Source organism: Myotis davidii, unplaced genomic scaffold (assembly GCF_000327345.1).
Source record: "Myotis davidii unplaced genomic scaffold, ASM32734v1 scaffold135, whole genome shotgun sequence".
NCBI lineage: Eukaryota > Metazoa > Chordata > Mammalia > Chiroptera > Vespertilionidae > Myotis > Myotis davidii.
In genome coordinates, this window is record NW_006289813.1 from 634543 (window position 1) to 647533 (window position 12991).

The 12991-nt window shown below is 40.5% G+C and overlaps 1 protein-coding gene across 6 annotated transcripts in view; it reads right to left on the minus strand.

The window, feature by feature from the left end:
• The window catches only part of CDK7 (cyclin-dependent kinase 7), a 20838-nt gene extending 8358 nt beyond the window's left edge, over nucleotides 1-12480 (minus strand). Inside the window, exons 1-8 of one of the 6 annotated variants that reach the window (XM_006762395.2) lie at nucleotides 12271-12480; nucleotides 11901-11960; nucleotides 9252-9285; nucleotides 8042-8109; nucleotides 7129-7197; nucleotides 5038-5148; nucleotides 3591-3709; nucleotides 1225-1324 (exon numbers count right to left, since the gene is read on the minus strand). In XM_006762395.2, coding sequence (XP_006762458.1) covers nucleotides 1225-1324; nucleotides 3591-3709; nucleotides 5038-5148; nucleotides 7129-7197; nucleotides 8042-8109; nucleotides 9252-9285; nucleotides 11901-11960; nucleotides 12271-12336 — 627 coding nt within the window. In that variant the 5' untranslated portion in view covers nucleotides 12337-12480. The remainder of the gene's footprint in view (nucleotides 1-1224; nucleotides 1325-3590; nucleotides 3710-5037; nucleotides 5149-7128; nucleotides 7198-8041; nucleotides 8110-9251; nucleotides 9286-11900; nucleotides 11961-12270) is intronic. The other 5 variants (XM_015563047.1, XM_015563044.1, XM_015563046.1 and 2 more) reach the window with 5 other exon arrangements.
• Nucleotides 12481-12991: the final 511 nt, after the last annotated feature.

Below are 12991 nucleotides of genomic sequence, written 5' to 3' on the forward strand. Positions count from 1 at the left end.
CTGGCTGAAAGCAGGTTTCTGGGTTTTGTTTAGCTTCTACATTTGCAACATTGTTTCTTAGAGAGCAGCTGAGAGGCCGGAAGCGGCAGGCAGGCGGGGAAGTTGGCTTCCTCTGTCACTGGAGCAAGCAAGCCTCCCTGTTCACTTCAGCTGCCGGCTGCCATCTTGGTTGGTAGTTAATTTGCATATCTCACTGATTAGCCAATGGGAAGCGTGTTGCAGCTATGGTGCATTACCATGTTTCTCTTTTATTAGATAGGATATATAAAAGGCTAATATACAAAGTGTCCCTTTGGGAGGTTGACTGTGAGTTTGACCACTTGCTATGATGTGCGCTGACCACCAGGGGGTGGCGCGGAATGAAGGAAGGCTCCAGCCGGTAGCTGGCAGCTGGGGAAGGCAGGCCCTGGAGGCCCTGATCGGCCCTGATCACTGGCCAGGCCTAGGGACCCTACCCATGCACAAATTTCATGCACGGGGCCTCTAGTATACAATATAACAACATTATGTAACTATTCTGTTTTCAATTATTATCTGTTTGAACTACAGATCTCACCACAGATCTAGAACTGTATGGAAAGCATTTCCATCGATGATATTTTTAATGAGCAAAGGGACAGCTTAAAATAGGAAACAGTGTGGTTCAGTGGTTGAGCATCAACCTATGAACCAGGAGGTCATGGTTCGATTCCCGGTCTGGGCAAATGCCCAGGTTATGGGCTCCATCCTCAGAGTGGTCTCACTCAGAGAAATGGTATAGGATCACCATGTCTGCTTTGCTTGAAGAGAACTAAAATGACCCTCTCACACAAGGTTTAAGTTAGTAACACAGAGTTGTAGCTGCAGTGGTTGGTATTACATAGCCTTTAAAGCGTACATTTAAACAACCCCAAAGTCCCAGGACTACAAAAGTTCACCCTGACACATTTAGTTACTACAGAGACATTACCACGTTACAATCCAATGAGGGTTTTATTACAGTTCTATTTCAGAACATAGGAATGATCAATAATAAAACCTTTATTATCCTAAATGGGAAGGGCTCTCATCACACATTAGCATTAATAAAAAGGTGTATTAGGTGTTTTAATTGGTTTATGGGCTTTTTGTTGTAAGGATGGTGCTACTCTCTGGAAATTATCTCTAAGAAGATAATTCCTCCACAAATAATAAAAACAAATACTTATAACAATGTTGAAGTGTGTACAGCAACTCAAAACTTACCCTTAGAAGCAACTCTGCTAATATACAGCCAACAGCCCACATGTCCACACCTACACCATACATTCTAGCACCAAATAGTAACTCAGGGGCCCGATACCACCTGAAAAACAAAAAGAAACATTGTCATTTTAGAGAAAACTCAGCAAAACATTATCCTATTAATGAAATTCACTTTTTTTCTACGGACTCACCTACAGTCATTTGTATTACTCAATCTGCCTTCCCATCTGTAACTATCCTTGAGGAGAGGAGGAGGCGGAAGGGGAGGTATGAATGAGAGAGAACCACACTAGCCAGGGCTATCCTTGACTGTTTTCAAAGCCAATCTGGCAACCTGGGCACTAGATACCATGCTTTCTTGCCTATTTTCAAGGGTACTGCACCTGTAACTCTCTTATTTCTCCTACATCAACTTTTTGTTCTTTACTAAACTATTACCATCAATGTACAAATATACCATTGTTTCTTTGGCTTTAAAAGATAAACTAAAAACCAAAGAAACAGCCTGGCCAGTGTGGATCAGTGGTTGAGCGTCGACCCATGAATCACGGTTCGATTCCTGGTCAGGGTACATGCCTGAGTTTCCGGTTCCAGTGTGGGGTGTGCAGGAGGCAGCCGATCAATGATTCTCTCCCATCACTAATGTTTCTCTCTTTCACTCTCCCTGAAATCAATAACAAAAACTTCTTTAGACCCTATTTCCCCTAACAGCTACTCCTTCATTCTCTGGTAGTCTGAAGAGTTGTCTGCTCTTATTGTCTGCAATTCCTCTTCTCTTACTCTCTCAAATTCATTTCAATCAGGCTTTCATCCTATCACTCCACTAAAATGGCTCTTGTCAAGGTTAACAATGATATCCACATCATTGAACTGTCAATTCTCAGTCCTCATTTTACCTCACCCATTAGTAGCATTTTATTTGCATGAAGAGAAAATATGATAAATTAGTAAATGAAAAACACTACTGTGTACAGTGCTCTTGTAGGTGGGTCCCTATTTGCCTAAGTTTCTGAATGATGGTCTTAATCTTTACAGCAATTACATGAATAACTATTTATATCTCTTTACATCTTACTTAGGGTTTAGGCGATTGACAATGAGATTTGGAAGGTGACAAAGTAATTTAAAGGAACAGATAAAGAAAATGAAGATCTTCTCAGATCCTTAAAAAAATCAATCTTGGGCATGGCCAGGGTGGTTCAGTGATTGAGCATCCACCTATGAAGTAAGAGGTCATGGTTCAATTCCCGGTTAGGGCATATCCCCTGGGTACGGTTAGATCCCCAATAGGGGGCATGTAAGAGGCAGCAGATCAATGATGCTTCTCTCTCATCATTGATGCTTTTCTCTCTCACTCCCTCTCCCTCTGAAATCAATAAAAATATATTTTTTTAAAAAGTCTTGGAAATTAACAAATGCCACCCTGATAAGAATTATAAAATCTACTGTCTTCATCTACTTAATGTGATTTTTAATTTTTATTCACAAAAAGTAAAAACATAAAATACAATAACATGAAAAATCCAAATATCAATGCACTGTTTTGTTTAGACTTTTCACTCACACTGAATGATATAAAATATGGAATCAGGACTAACCAATAAAGTAAACATATGCCCCCCCTCCAAATCAGGTGATTATGTAAAATAGCCACTAAAGTTCCAAAACTACCTAACTGAAATGTAAAAGAAGTATTAATTAGTTTCAAAAGTTACTAGCCTGTCCTGGCAGGTGTATCTCAGAGGTTGGAGTGTTGGGTTTGATTCCATCAAGAGCCTGTACCTGGGTTGTGGGTTTGCTCACCCACCTAACCCCCAGCGGAGTGCATGCAGGAGGCAACCAGTCTATATATGTTTCTCACATTGATGTTTGTTTCTCTCTCTACTCCCCCACCCCTTTCCACTCTCTGAAAAGCAAAGTAAAAAATTATCCTCCGGTGAGGATTAACAAAGCAAAACAAAAGAAAAACGTTACTAGCCCTAGTCAGGTAGCTCAGTTGGTTAGAGTGTTGTCCCCATACACCAAGGTTGCAAGTTCTGGTCAGGGCACATACATGAAGCAACCAATGAATGGATAACTAAGTGGAACAACAAATCAATGTTTCTCTCCCCCCTCTAAAAATCAATAAATTAAAAAAAAATTATATATATTGAAAAATTACTAGATAAATGTTTGAGGACTGACTTAATTCAACTCTTATTTGAATGAAGGGCTGTATTTTTTTCACTGTGGTAAGATATACATAACATAAAAACAGCTGTATTTTCAACAAAACACCAAAGATGATGCCAAGAGAAGCCAAATGATGCTCACTTGTGGTTAATATCCTGCACAATATAAATTTCAATTATTTAAGAGACTCTTACCTGGTTACAACCTGATGTGTATAAGCTCTATTGGGGCTCCCAAATGATTTGGCCAGGCCAAAATCTGCCAGCTTTAGAACTCCATTTTCATCTAGCAACAAGTTGTTTGGTTTCAGATCCTATATTATGGAAGTTTTAAACAAACATTTAAGCAGGATGGGGGAGACTACCATAGCAAGGCATTTAGTTGGCTCAACTTTAAACTTAGCAAAAACAGGGTTAACACACCAAATTAAACAACAATCAATATTTTTCACTGATGTAAAATCCTATCAAAGCAAAACAAGATTAGTCATATTTCCTAGTGAGACCATGGATCAAGTTACCTAATTTCACTGAACTTCAACTTGCCTACTTTATAGGGTTGATGTGAGGATTATATTTAATATTTTCTGTAAAGAGCCTAGCATAATGACTGGCAAATAGTAAGCACTCAATAAATGGTTGCTGCCATTAATTCAATAACAGTAATATATATGAATTTTAGTAAATAAAAACATTATACATTTAGAAAGGGTGAGAAACAGTCTCAAGATCTATATTAAAAAGACACTAGCAATAACCTATTAGGGATTCCAAGTTTTAAGATATGAGAGTTACCAACCATAAACTATATATTCTTTTTTTAAAATATATTTTATTGATTTTTTACAGAGAGGAGAAGGGAGAGGGAGAGAGAGAAACATCGCTGAGAGAGAAACATTGATCAGCTGCCTCCTGCACACCTCCTACTGGAGATGTGCTCGCAACTAAGGTACATGCCCTTGACCAGAATCGAACCTGGGACCTTTCAGTCCCCAGGCCTACGCTCTATCCACTGAGCCAAACCGATTAGGGCACAAACTATATATTCTTAACTATTCACCTAAATAGGGTGCCTAAGAACACTTCCGTACCTAAATTATCAGTCTTGTTCTTTTGGAACAATGACTTGACCATTTCAGAAATTTTATTTCATTACTTCATAGAACTTTAGACTACTAGAAATATTATTTTCCTAAAAGTATTTTAGCATTGTATAATTAATCCAGATTCTCACTGTGCACCCCCTCCCCCCCCCGGGGCACATACACACTAACAATAGTATAGCACAAAGAACACTGAACACTGGACTTAAGGCCAAAAGATCTAGATTCTAACACTGTCAGTTATCAGCTACTGATCTTGAAAAATAATATATAACCATAGTCAGGTCACTCCACAATTTAAATTTTTTTTAATTCTTAATTTTAAAAAATATTAAGGACTCTTCCATTTCTAAATTTCACATAGTAATTTACAGTCTTCACAGCACCACCTGGTGGAACTGGAGGGAACACACCAAGAGAGAAGGATAAAATAGGCCAGCTACCTCTTTAACAATTTATGTGTTCAGATCATTTATGTAACAAACTAGTTAAATAAAACTTAACATAAAGAAGTTATTACACTTGGTTAAAAACCTTACCCTATGTAGAATCCAATGTTGATGTAAATATTCTAACCCTTGAAGAGTCATCAACATGTAGGCTTTGATGTGTGATGGTGTTAGGACAAGACTATTATCTTTTATTATAACCTGTAAAACAGGTATACAATATACAGGTAACTTTATTATCACAAATAAATGCCATCATATAAAATCATTTACAGACATAAAATGAATTTATTTATACAGGAGAATCTCAAGAAAGGTTGCCTAACTCTCCTTAGGAAGGATGGTCAGAATTTCCAGTCACGTCGTTAGGGGAAGTATCTTTGGTTTGGAAAGAAAGCAGTGCTTTGTATCCTATTGCTTCTCCCCCCCCCCCCCCCTTACCCCAGGATGTATAGCCCCTTCTGGTAATAGCACTTAGAATTCTTTTGGGAAGCCACCTGTTCCCACCTCAATCTACATGGTTAAAAATGCACTGACAACCATCTGTGGCCTCTAGAAGTAGGCTCATGACCCAAGCATAGTTAATCACCACTGCTGTCCAAAGATTGTTCAGGGATGGACATGTGATTCAAGTCAAGCCAATCAACCAGACCAAGTACTTGTGCTAGAATTAAAAAGAACAAAGAGGCAATGGAGGGTGGGGGTGGGGGGTGGGGAGAGATTAACTGGGGAATTAATATGCATAACCCATAGATACAGACCATAGTGTGAAGGCCTGGGAGAGGTGGGTGCAGAGTGGAGGGGGTCAATGAGGGGGAAAAAAATAATCAAAGAGGACATCTATAATACTTTCAACAATAAAGATAAGCCTGGAAGTATCTGAGCCACTTTACTGAGAAATTATGCTCATGAATGAAGACAACAGAGAAGAAAAGAGTTAAAGTGCAAGACTGACTTCTGATGGCATTATTTGTGAACTGTGCCTAAAACTAGTTTATTCCTAGACTTATCAGTTACATAAGCTAAAAAATGCCCATTTCCTTTAAAAAAAAATCAAATTCAGGTAAAATGTACCCTTTCTAGAGCATAGTTTCATGAGTTTTAATGAACACACCCAGTTGTGTAACCACAGCACAATCAAGATACAGTTCTATAATCCCCCAAAAGTCCCTCAGGCCCCTCTGTACTCAGTCTTTCATTGTACTTCCAACCCCAGCAACCACTGATCTGATTTCTGTTCCTTTAGTTTTCCCTTTCTCAGAACATCAGATAAATGGAATAATATAACATATAGCCTTTTGAACCTGGATTCTTTCATTTATATAATGTATTTGAGATGTCTAAACTGTTGCATATATTAGTTCATTTCTTTTTATTCCCAAATAGTATTCCATTGTATGGATATACCATAGTTTATACCAGTGGTCAGCAAACTGCGGCCCCTTGAGTGTGGCTCTTCCACAAAATACCGCATGAGGCGTGCACGTACAGTGCGATTAAAACTTCATGGCCACACTCAATGGGCCAAAGAACTGCATGTGGCTCGCAAGCCGCAGTTTGCCGACCACTGGTTTATATATTCACTGAATGGACGATATGTGGGTTGTTTCCACTTTGGGCAATTATGAAAAGCTAAATATCTGTGTACCAGTTGGTTTCTTTGTTTCTCTTGGGTAAATACCTAGCAGTAGTATTGCTTAAATGTACTACTTTACTGTATAAGAAACTAAAAAACTATTTTTCAAAGTAGCTATACCATTTTGCATTCTCTCCAGCACAAGAATTCCAGTTGTTCCATATCCTTGGATTGTCAGTTTTTGAGATTCAATTAATATTAATGAAAAGCATACGATCTTATTTTTCTCAAAAAGAAACTTGATTGATATTCTACAAAAATATAAAAAAGAAGCTCTGAGTTTTCAAAGGCCTAACATTAATTTCTCTAAAAATAATGTCAATAAGGGAAAGGGTAACTTGGTAGACCAATGCTAATGAAATCCAAACCTCTGTATTAAATACTGGGAATATGGCTAAATGGATCAGAAGATCCTAGATTTGAGAGTATATTCAGATTCCAAAGGTAAGCATTCTTTTGATTATCAATGTCTTCATAAGTAGAATAAACATTTAGGTTCTTTGATAAACAGAGAAAAGAATTTCCTCTAGGAATCTTCACCTTACCTCTAGATCAGTTTCCATAAAATCAAAGACAAGGCTAATATTAGATTTATGTCCAAACGCATCAAGGAGCTGCAAAGCAAAATTTCAAAAACATAAAAATGTGATTCTCTATAAAATATTTGACAGTATTGCACCAACTAAGTATTTTTAAAAATTTAAAGAAGCATTTGGACAGTTGATAATTCCCTGTAAAGTTTAAGTAATTTTAATAAATTTGATACTTATTTTGTTTTTGTTTGCTAGGAATTTGTACTTTGAGGCACAAAAATATTTAACTTTATTATTTTTTTTAAAAGTTACTAAATACTTAATCTCTCCCCCCAAATTTTGGGAGTTATAATTAAGAAATGAAGTGATAAAAAACTCACTTCAGTCTCCAAATTCAGAAAAATTCCTACCTAAAAAAAAAATCCTATAAACTACAGTAGCATCTATCACAGTGGTTCTCAACCTTGGCTGCACATTAGAATCACCTGGGAATCTTTTTAAAATCCTGATTTCTGGGCCTCATCCTCCAGAAATTCTGTTTCTTTGTTATGGGGTCGGGCCACAACATTAGTAACAAACAGAATTTCTGGAGGATGAGGCAAAGAAATCAGGATTTAAAAAAGAATCCCAGGTGATTCTAATGTGCAGCCAAGGTTGAGAACCACTGCTCTAAGGTATGGCACAGAGTTGTGCTCAGGGTCTTACACATACTAGAGCTCTCCAGGCTTCAAAATGATTCTGACAAAATCAGCCTGTATGCTGAAATTTAATTTATTTCATCTGTTTCATAGTTTTAAAAGACGGGGCCTAGAGGAACAATTAGGATAGGAAATACTAGCCTGATAAACTTTTAAGCTTCTCTGCAAAGCTTGCTTAGAACAATTCATTTTGTCAACATACCAGAAACAATTTAGATCATACTTACACCAATTATATTTGGATGACTTAGCTCCTGTAATAATTTTATTTCTCTTAAGGCTGTTCTATTTATACCTATATAAAAACACAAAATAAAAAGTGAAAAATAATTCTCAAAACTTTATATTGCTTTTATTTTTTTAAATATTTTAAATGATTTTTAGAGAGGGGAAAGTAGAGAGAGAAAAGAGACACATCAATTTAAGGGTAGAACACTGACTAGCTGCCTCCTATACAATCCCTACCAGGGATCAAGCCCGTAACCTGGGCATGTGTCCAGACCAGGAATCAAACCAGCAACCTTTTGGTGCACGAGATGATGCTCAACTAACTGAGCTACACTGGCCGAGGCTTATATTGCTTTATTTATTTTTAAATATGTTTTTATTGATGTTTAGATAGAGAGGAAGAGGGAGAAATAGAAACATCCATGAGAGAGACACACTGAATGGCTGTGTCCTGCACAGCCCCTACTGGGAATGGAGCCAGCAACTCAGGCATGTTCCCTGACCAGTAATCGAACCTGGGACCTTTTGGTTCATGGTCCATGCTCAATCCATTGAGCAACACCAGCCGGGTGATATTGCTTTATTTTTCAAATAGCTTACATAGACCATGATAAATGGTGAAAAAAATATTCATTTTACCTGTGGCATATCAGTGCTGGAATATCAACACACCTAAGGGTGTAGTATATAGACGCTAAATTACAGCTCCCTTCTCTTGCCCTGTGAATATTAGCAGATTTTTTATGCTAATAGCAAACTAGTGATAAGATAGTATCTTTCCCAATGCAAAGGCTAGACCTCAAAATTAGCATTCTAGAAAACAAGGCTTTGGAAGGGGGATGAAGAGTTCCATAGTGAGCCTTGTGTCCTTCCATGAAGGTATACCCTGAATTTTCAAAGTAATTAGAAGCTCAGAAAAATGAAGAAACAATGGCTTGTAACAATACCTGAAACAGTAATGAAGACAACCACCAGATAAGCCACTAATAACCTGGCTGCCTTCCATTTTCTGAAGTGACTTGAATGTGCTTCTCTACACTCAAATGGTGGAAGTCACAAATATCCTGTCTCTATCCTGAGTCTACCTTTACTCTCCTGGGACCCTGCAATGACTCTACCCAGACCATTGTTAACTCTAATTAATACTTTGCTCATTCCTCAGTGGGAATAAAAACCTTTTCTGTTGTCAAATTAAATGAAATAACTTACCATCTTTAGCTTCTGATCTATGTCCAAGTTTGATCTGGTAGAGGAAAAAAAGAACACATTAAAAGTGTTATTTAGACTTAATGAAAAAAAAATAGACTTAATGAATGTGTGTAAGTAATACACACACATGCATACTTAAACTCAGCTACAGCAAAAACATTTAACTCATATGTATTTAGTATTAGCAATCAAGAAGGAAGTGTGTAATCATTAATCAGAAAGGCAAAAGTAATATGAAGAATCAAGTACCTACTATTCCTTGTCCTTTAAGTTTTTGAAGTACATATTCAAAGCCACTCAAGCCCTGGCTGGTGTGGCTCAGTTGGTTGAGCTTTGTCCCATGCCCTGAAAGATCACTGGTTTGATTTACAATCAGGGCACATGCCTGGGAGGCAGCCAATTGAAGTTTCTCTCTCACACTGATGTTTCTCACTCTCTCCCTTAAATCAATAAAAACTTTTTTTTTAAAAAGAACTGCAGTTGAGAAAGACTATTTTATTATGAATGGCACCACCCAAGAGAAAGGGAAGCTAATACTTAAAAGCCCAAACTCCCTGATGGCATGTAGGTTACAGATTATATAGGGCAAAATGATAGGACACCATGAGTTAGGAGTTAAGGCTGGTGTTGGGAGCTGATTGGTTGGAGGGGAGGTAAGGGTTAATACATAATTTCTTCAGGTCTTGAGGAGAGCTCTGAGGTCTGCTCTGGCATCCCTCTATCTAGTTTCACGGAAAGGTAGCCAGGGGGTTATTCCACCTTAGATCTCAGGAGCTGAAACAATTTAGGTCAAGATATTATCTTCAGCTCACAGTAACAGAAACACATACCTTGTAACCCTTAATCAAGGTATGACCATTGTTTCTGGCTGCTTCAGAATGACTAGTAAGGAAAAGGGCTAAGCTTATAGGGCATTCTGTAAAGAAATTGAATAGAGTGCTGGCATACATATTAGGACCCTTGGTTTCACTGAGTCACCTTGAAGGGGAAAAAGTCTATCCCAGAGAAACAGGATGGATTTTACCCTAATTTATGTCAACAGCAAGCAAACAAAAAACCCCACTTGGACTTTCAGACAACTATAGAACTCAATATGCCAATAGATGAAGATATTGTATCAGTCAGTTAAGTGAACACATATTTTCAAATTTATCTTTGTTGTTGAAAGAAGTGAATGCATTTTTAACGAGTGTCTACAAATGTACCAGCCATAGTGTCTAAGGGTGATTTGAATGAAAGTAAATAGATAATAAACTCAGAGATAAAAGCATTTCAGGTTTTGATAAATGCTATGAAGATAACAGAGAAATATGGTAAAGAAGACCAGGGGAGGAGGGAGGCACGCCTGTTTTGCTACAGTGACCAGCAAAGGCCTCTAGGTGAAGAAACATTTGAGTGTGATCTAAGTGATAAGTAATCAGCCATGCCAAGTTTCAGAAGAAAAATATATTAGCCAGAAGGCAGAGCAAATGCAACAATCCTGGGGCTAGAATAAATTTCATGTGTTCAAGGAATAGAAAGGCAGTGTGGCTTGAGTATAGAAAAACAGGAGAATTGAAAAGATAACTTTAGAAAGGATCAGGACAGTGGAGGGTTTTACAAAGGAGTAGCTGGTGCTCGATTATAGAACATAAATGGAAAACAAGATGAGAGACGCCAGAAAAGGTAAGGTGGAGGGCACTTACCGCATCGGCAGGTCTTGAGCAGCGAGAAAAACAGCCTCTCCTTGAGAGGGTTACTGATTTCGGGGGCATGGGAAAGAGAATCCACCCGCAGCAGGGCACCTGGACCTAACGCCTCGCTTTAGCCAGTACTACCCACACCATCTTGGCAAGTCACCTTATCGCTCTCAGCCTCAAGGAGGTCAAGTGTGAAATAAAGACGCTTACTTTATGTATTTCACAAGGCTATTCTGAGGGTTAAATGAAAAACGTTGGTGAAAGCGCCTGGCACATAGAAAGCTAGCTGAATAGAACCTAAATTTCTTGAGTGGATGCAAATAAAAGAGATACTAAAACCAGTTTTAAAAACACATGCACATCCATGTTGTTAATGTCGGTGAAAGCCTTTTAGGGTAAATCTGTCCACAGAAAATAGATACGATACACAGAGTGGAGGAAGGTGAGGCGGAAAATAGCGATCCAGGAAAATAATGACATTAAGTGGCTCGCTCCGAGGACCTAGCAGATTGGCAGTTATTATCCCCTTTGCCAACTTGTGAGTTTAAAAAGCCAGCATCCAGCTTCCCTTTTCTGTCAATGTCCATCAACGGCACAAAAACCTAGTTCAGCCCTGGCCGGTGTGGCCCTTGGATGGGGCTTCCTCCGGGGCACGGACGGTCACCCGTGGGACAGGAGCGGGTGGCGGGCGCCGTCCCCGGTAGGGGGCGTGCAGGAGGCAGCCCACCCCGGTGTCTCTCTTTGATGGTTCTCTCCCTCCCTCCCCCTTCTTCTCTCTAGAAATCACTAGAAACCAGTTCAACCCGAGTTCTCTCTTGGAACACAAGACACGAACAAATTCTGCTTCCTCTGACAATGACTTAGGAACTCCTCAACCGCGGAGCAAGGCCCAGACTAGTAAAACGGCCAGCCCCCAACTCACACACACCCCGGTCTCCCCAGAGATCCAAGGAAAACAAACGGCACTCACCTTCTTGATGGCGACAATTTGGTTGGTGTTCTTGTCTCTGGCCTTGTAAACCGTGGCAAACTAGAGAGAAAAGCAAAAATAACCCCAGCGCGTGGGAAGGCTGTTTGTTTGTGTCTGCCTTTTTACTTTAGGTTTTGGGAAGCCAAGAATCAAGGGTTTCAGGAGCGGGCTCCCGGCGGCTGGAAGCGTGGGGGGCAGCCCACGCCGCGTTCCGGTCTGTGGCCGAGAAGGGAGAGGGCCGCTCCGGGTGGGCAGGGGGGCAGCGGCGGCCGGCAGCCAGGCCAGCCTCGGAGGGCACGCGAACATCCGGGAAGACGTGGGGCGACCCGGCGCTCTGCCCGCGGGATGCCCCGAACGCCGAGGGTCTCACCTGTCCCTCCCCGAGGAAGTCCAGCTTCTCATAGCGCTTTGCTCGCGACTTCACGTCCACAGCCATCCGTCACGCGAAGCCCGGCGCCAGCCGTAAAGGGCGAGCTCCCCCGACAGAGGGAATTTAAAGCTACTTTAAAGCCTCCAACAGCCACTTCCGCTCACCAGGCTCCGGCGCGTTGTTAACTCCGCCCCACTTCCGGGGTGGGCGTGGCCCTGCTAAGTAAGTTCGGCCCCAAGGAAGCTGCGCGAAGCTGGGCTCCTGGGCTGTTCTGCGCAGCTCCCCGCCCTCTCACGTGCTGGCCTGTGGGTGCCGGAAGCCGGGTGTTTCAGGCTGGTGCCCACGCGTGTCACCTTGTTATCGTTTTAACTTGTATTATTTTCTTAACTACCGCGGCGGGTCAGCGTTCTGTATGGTTCTGAGTCCGGAATTTAATAGGTGTGTGTGCGCGGGGCAGGCTCGGCCTTCTCCCTCATCTCCCTTTCTGGTTCTAGGTCGTGGGTGTTCTGTCGCTATGGTTGCTATGGACGCCTGGCCCCGCAGTCTCAGGTTACTTAGACGCCTGCCCACTTCTTCAGGGCTCCTCTAGAGGCGTTCTTATTAGTCCAGTGCTTTTATGAAGAAGCACACGCAGGGAAACAAAATCCAAGTCAACTAACTGAAGGATTTTGTGCTGTGGAACAGACTTAGGGTCATCAGTGTTCTACTCCGTGAAGTGGAA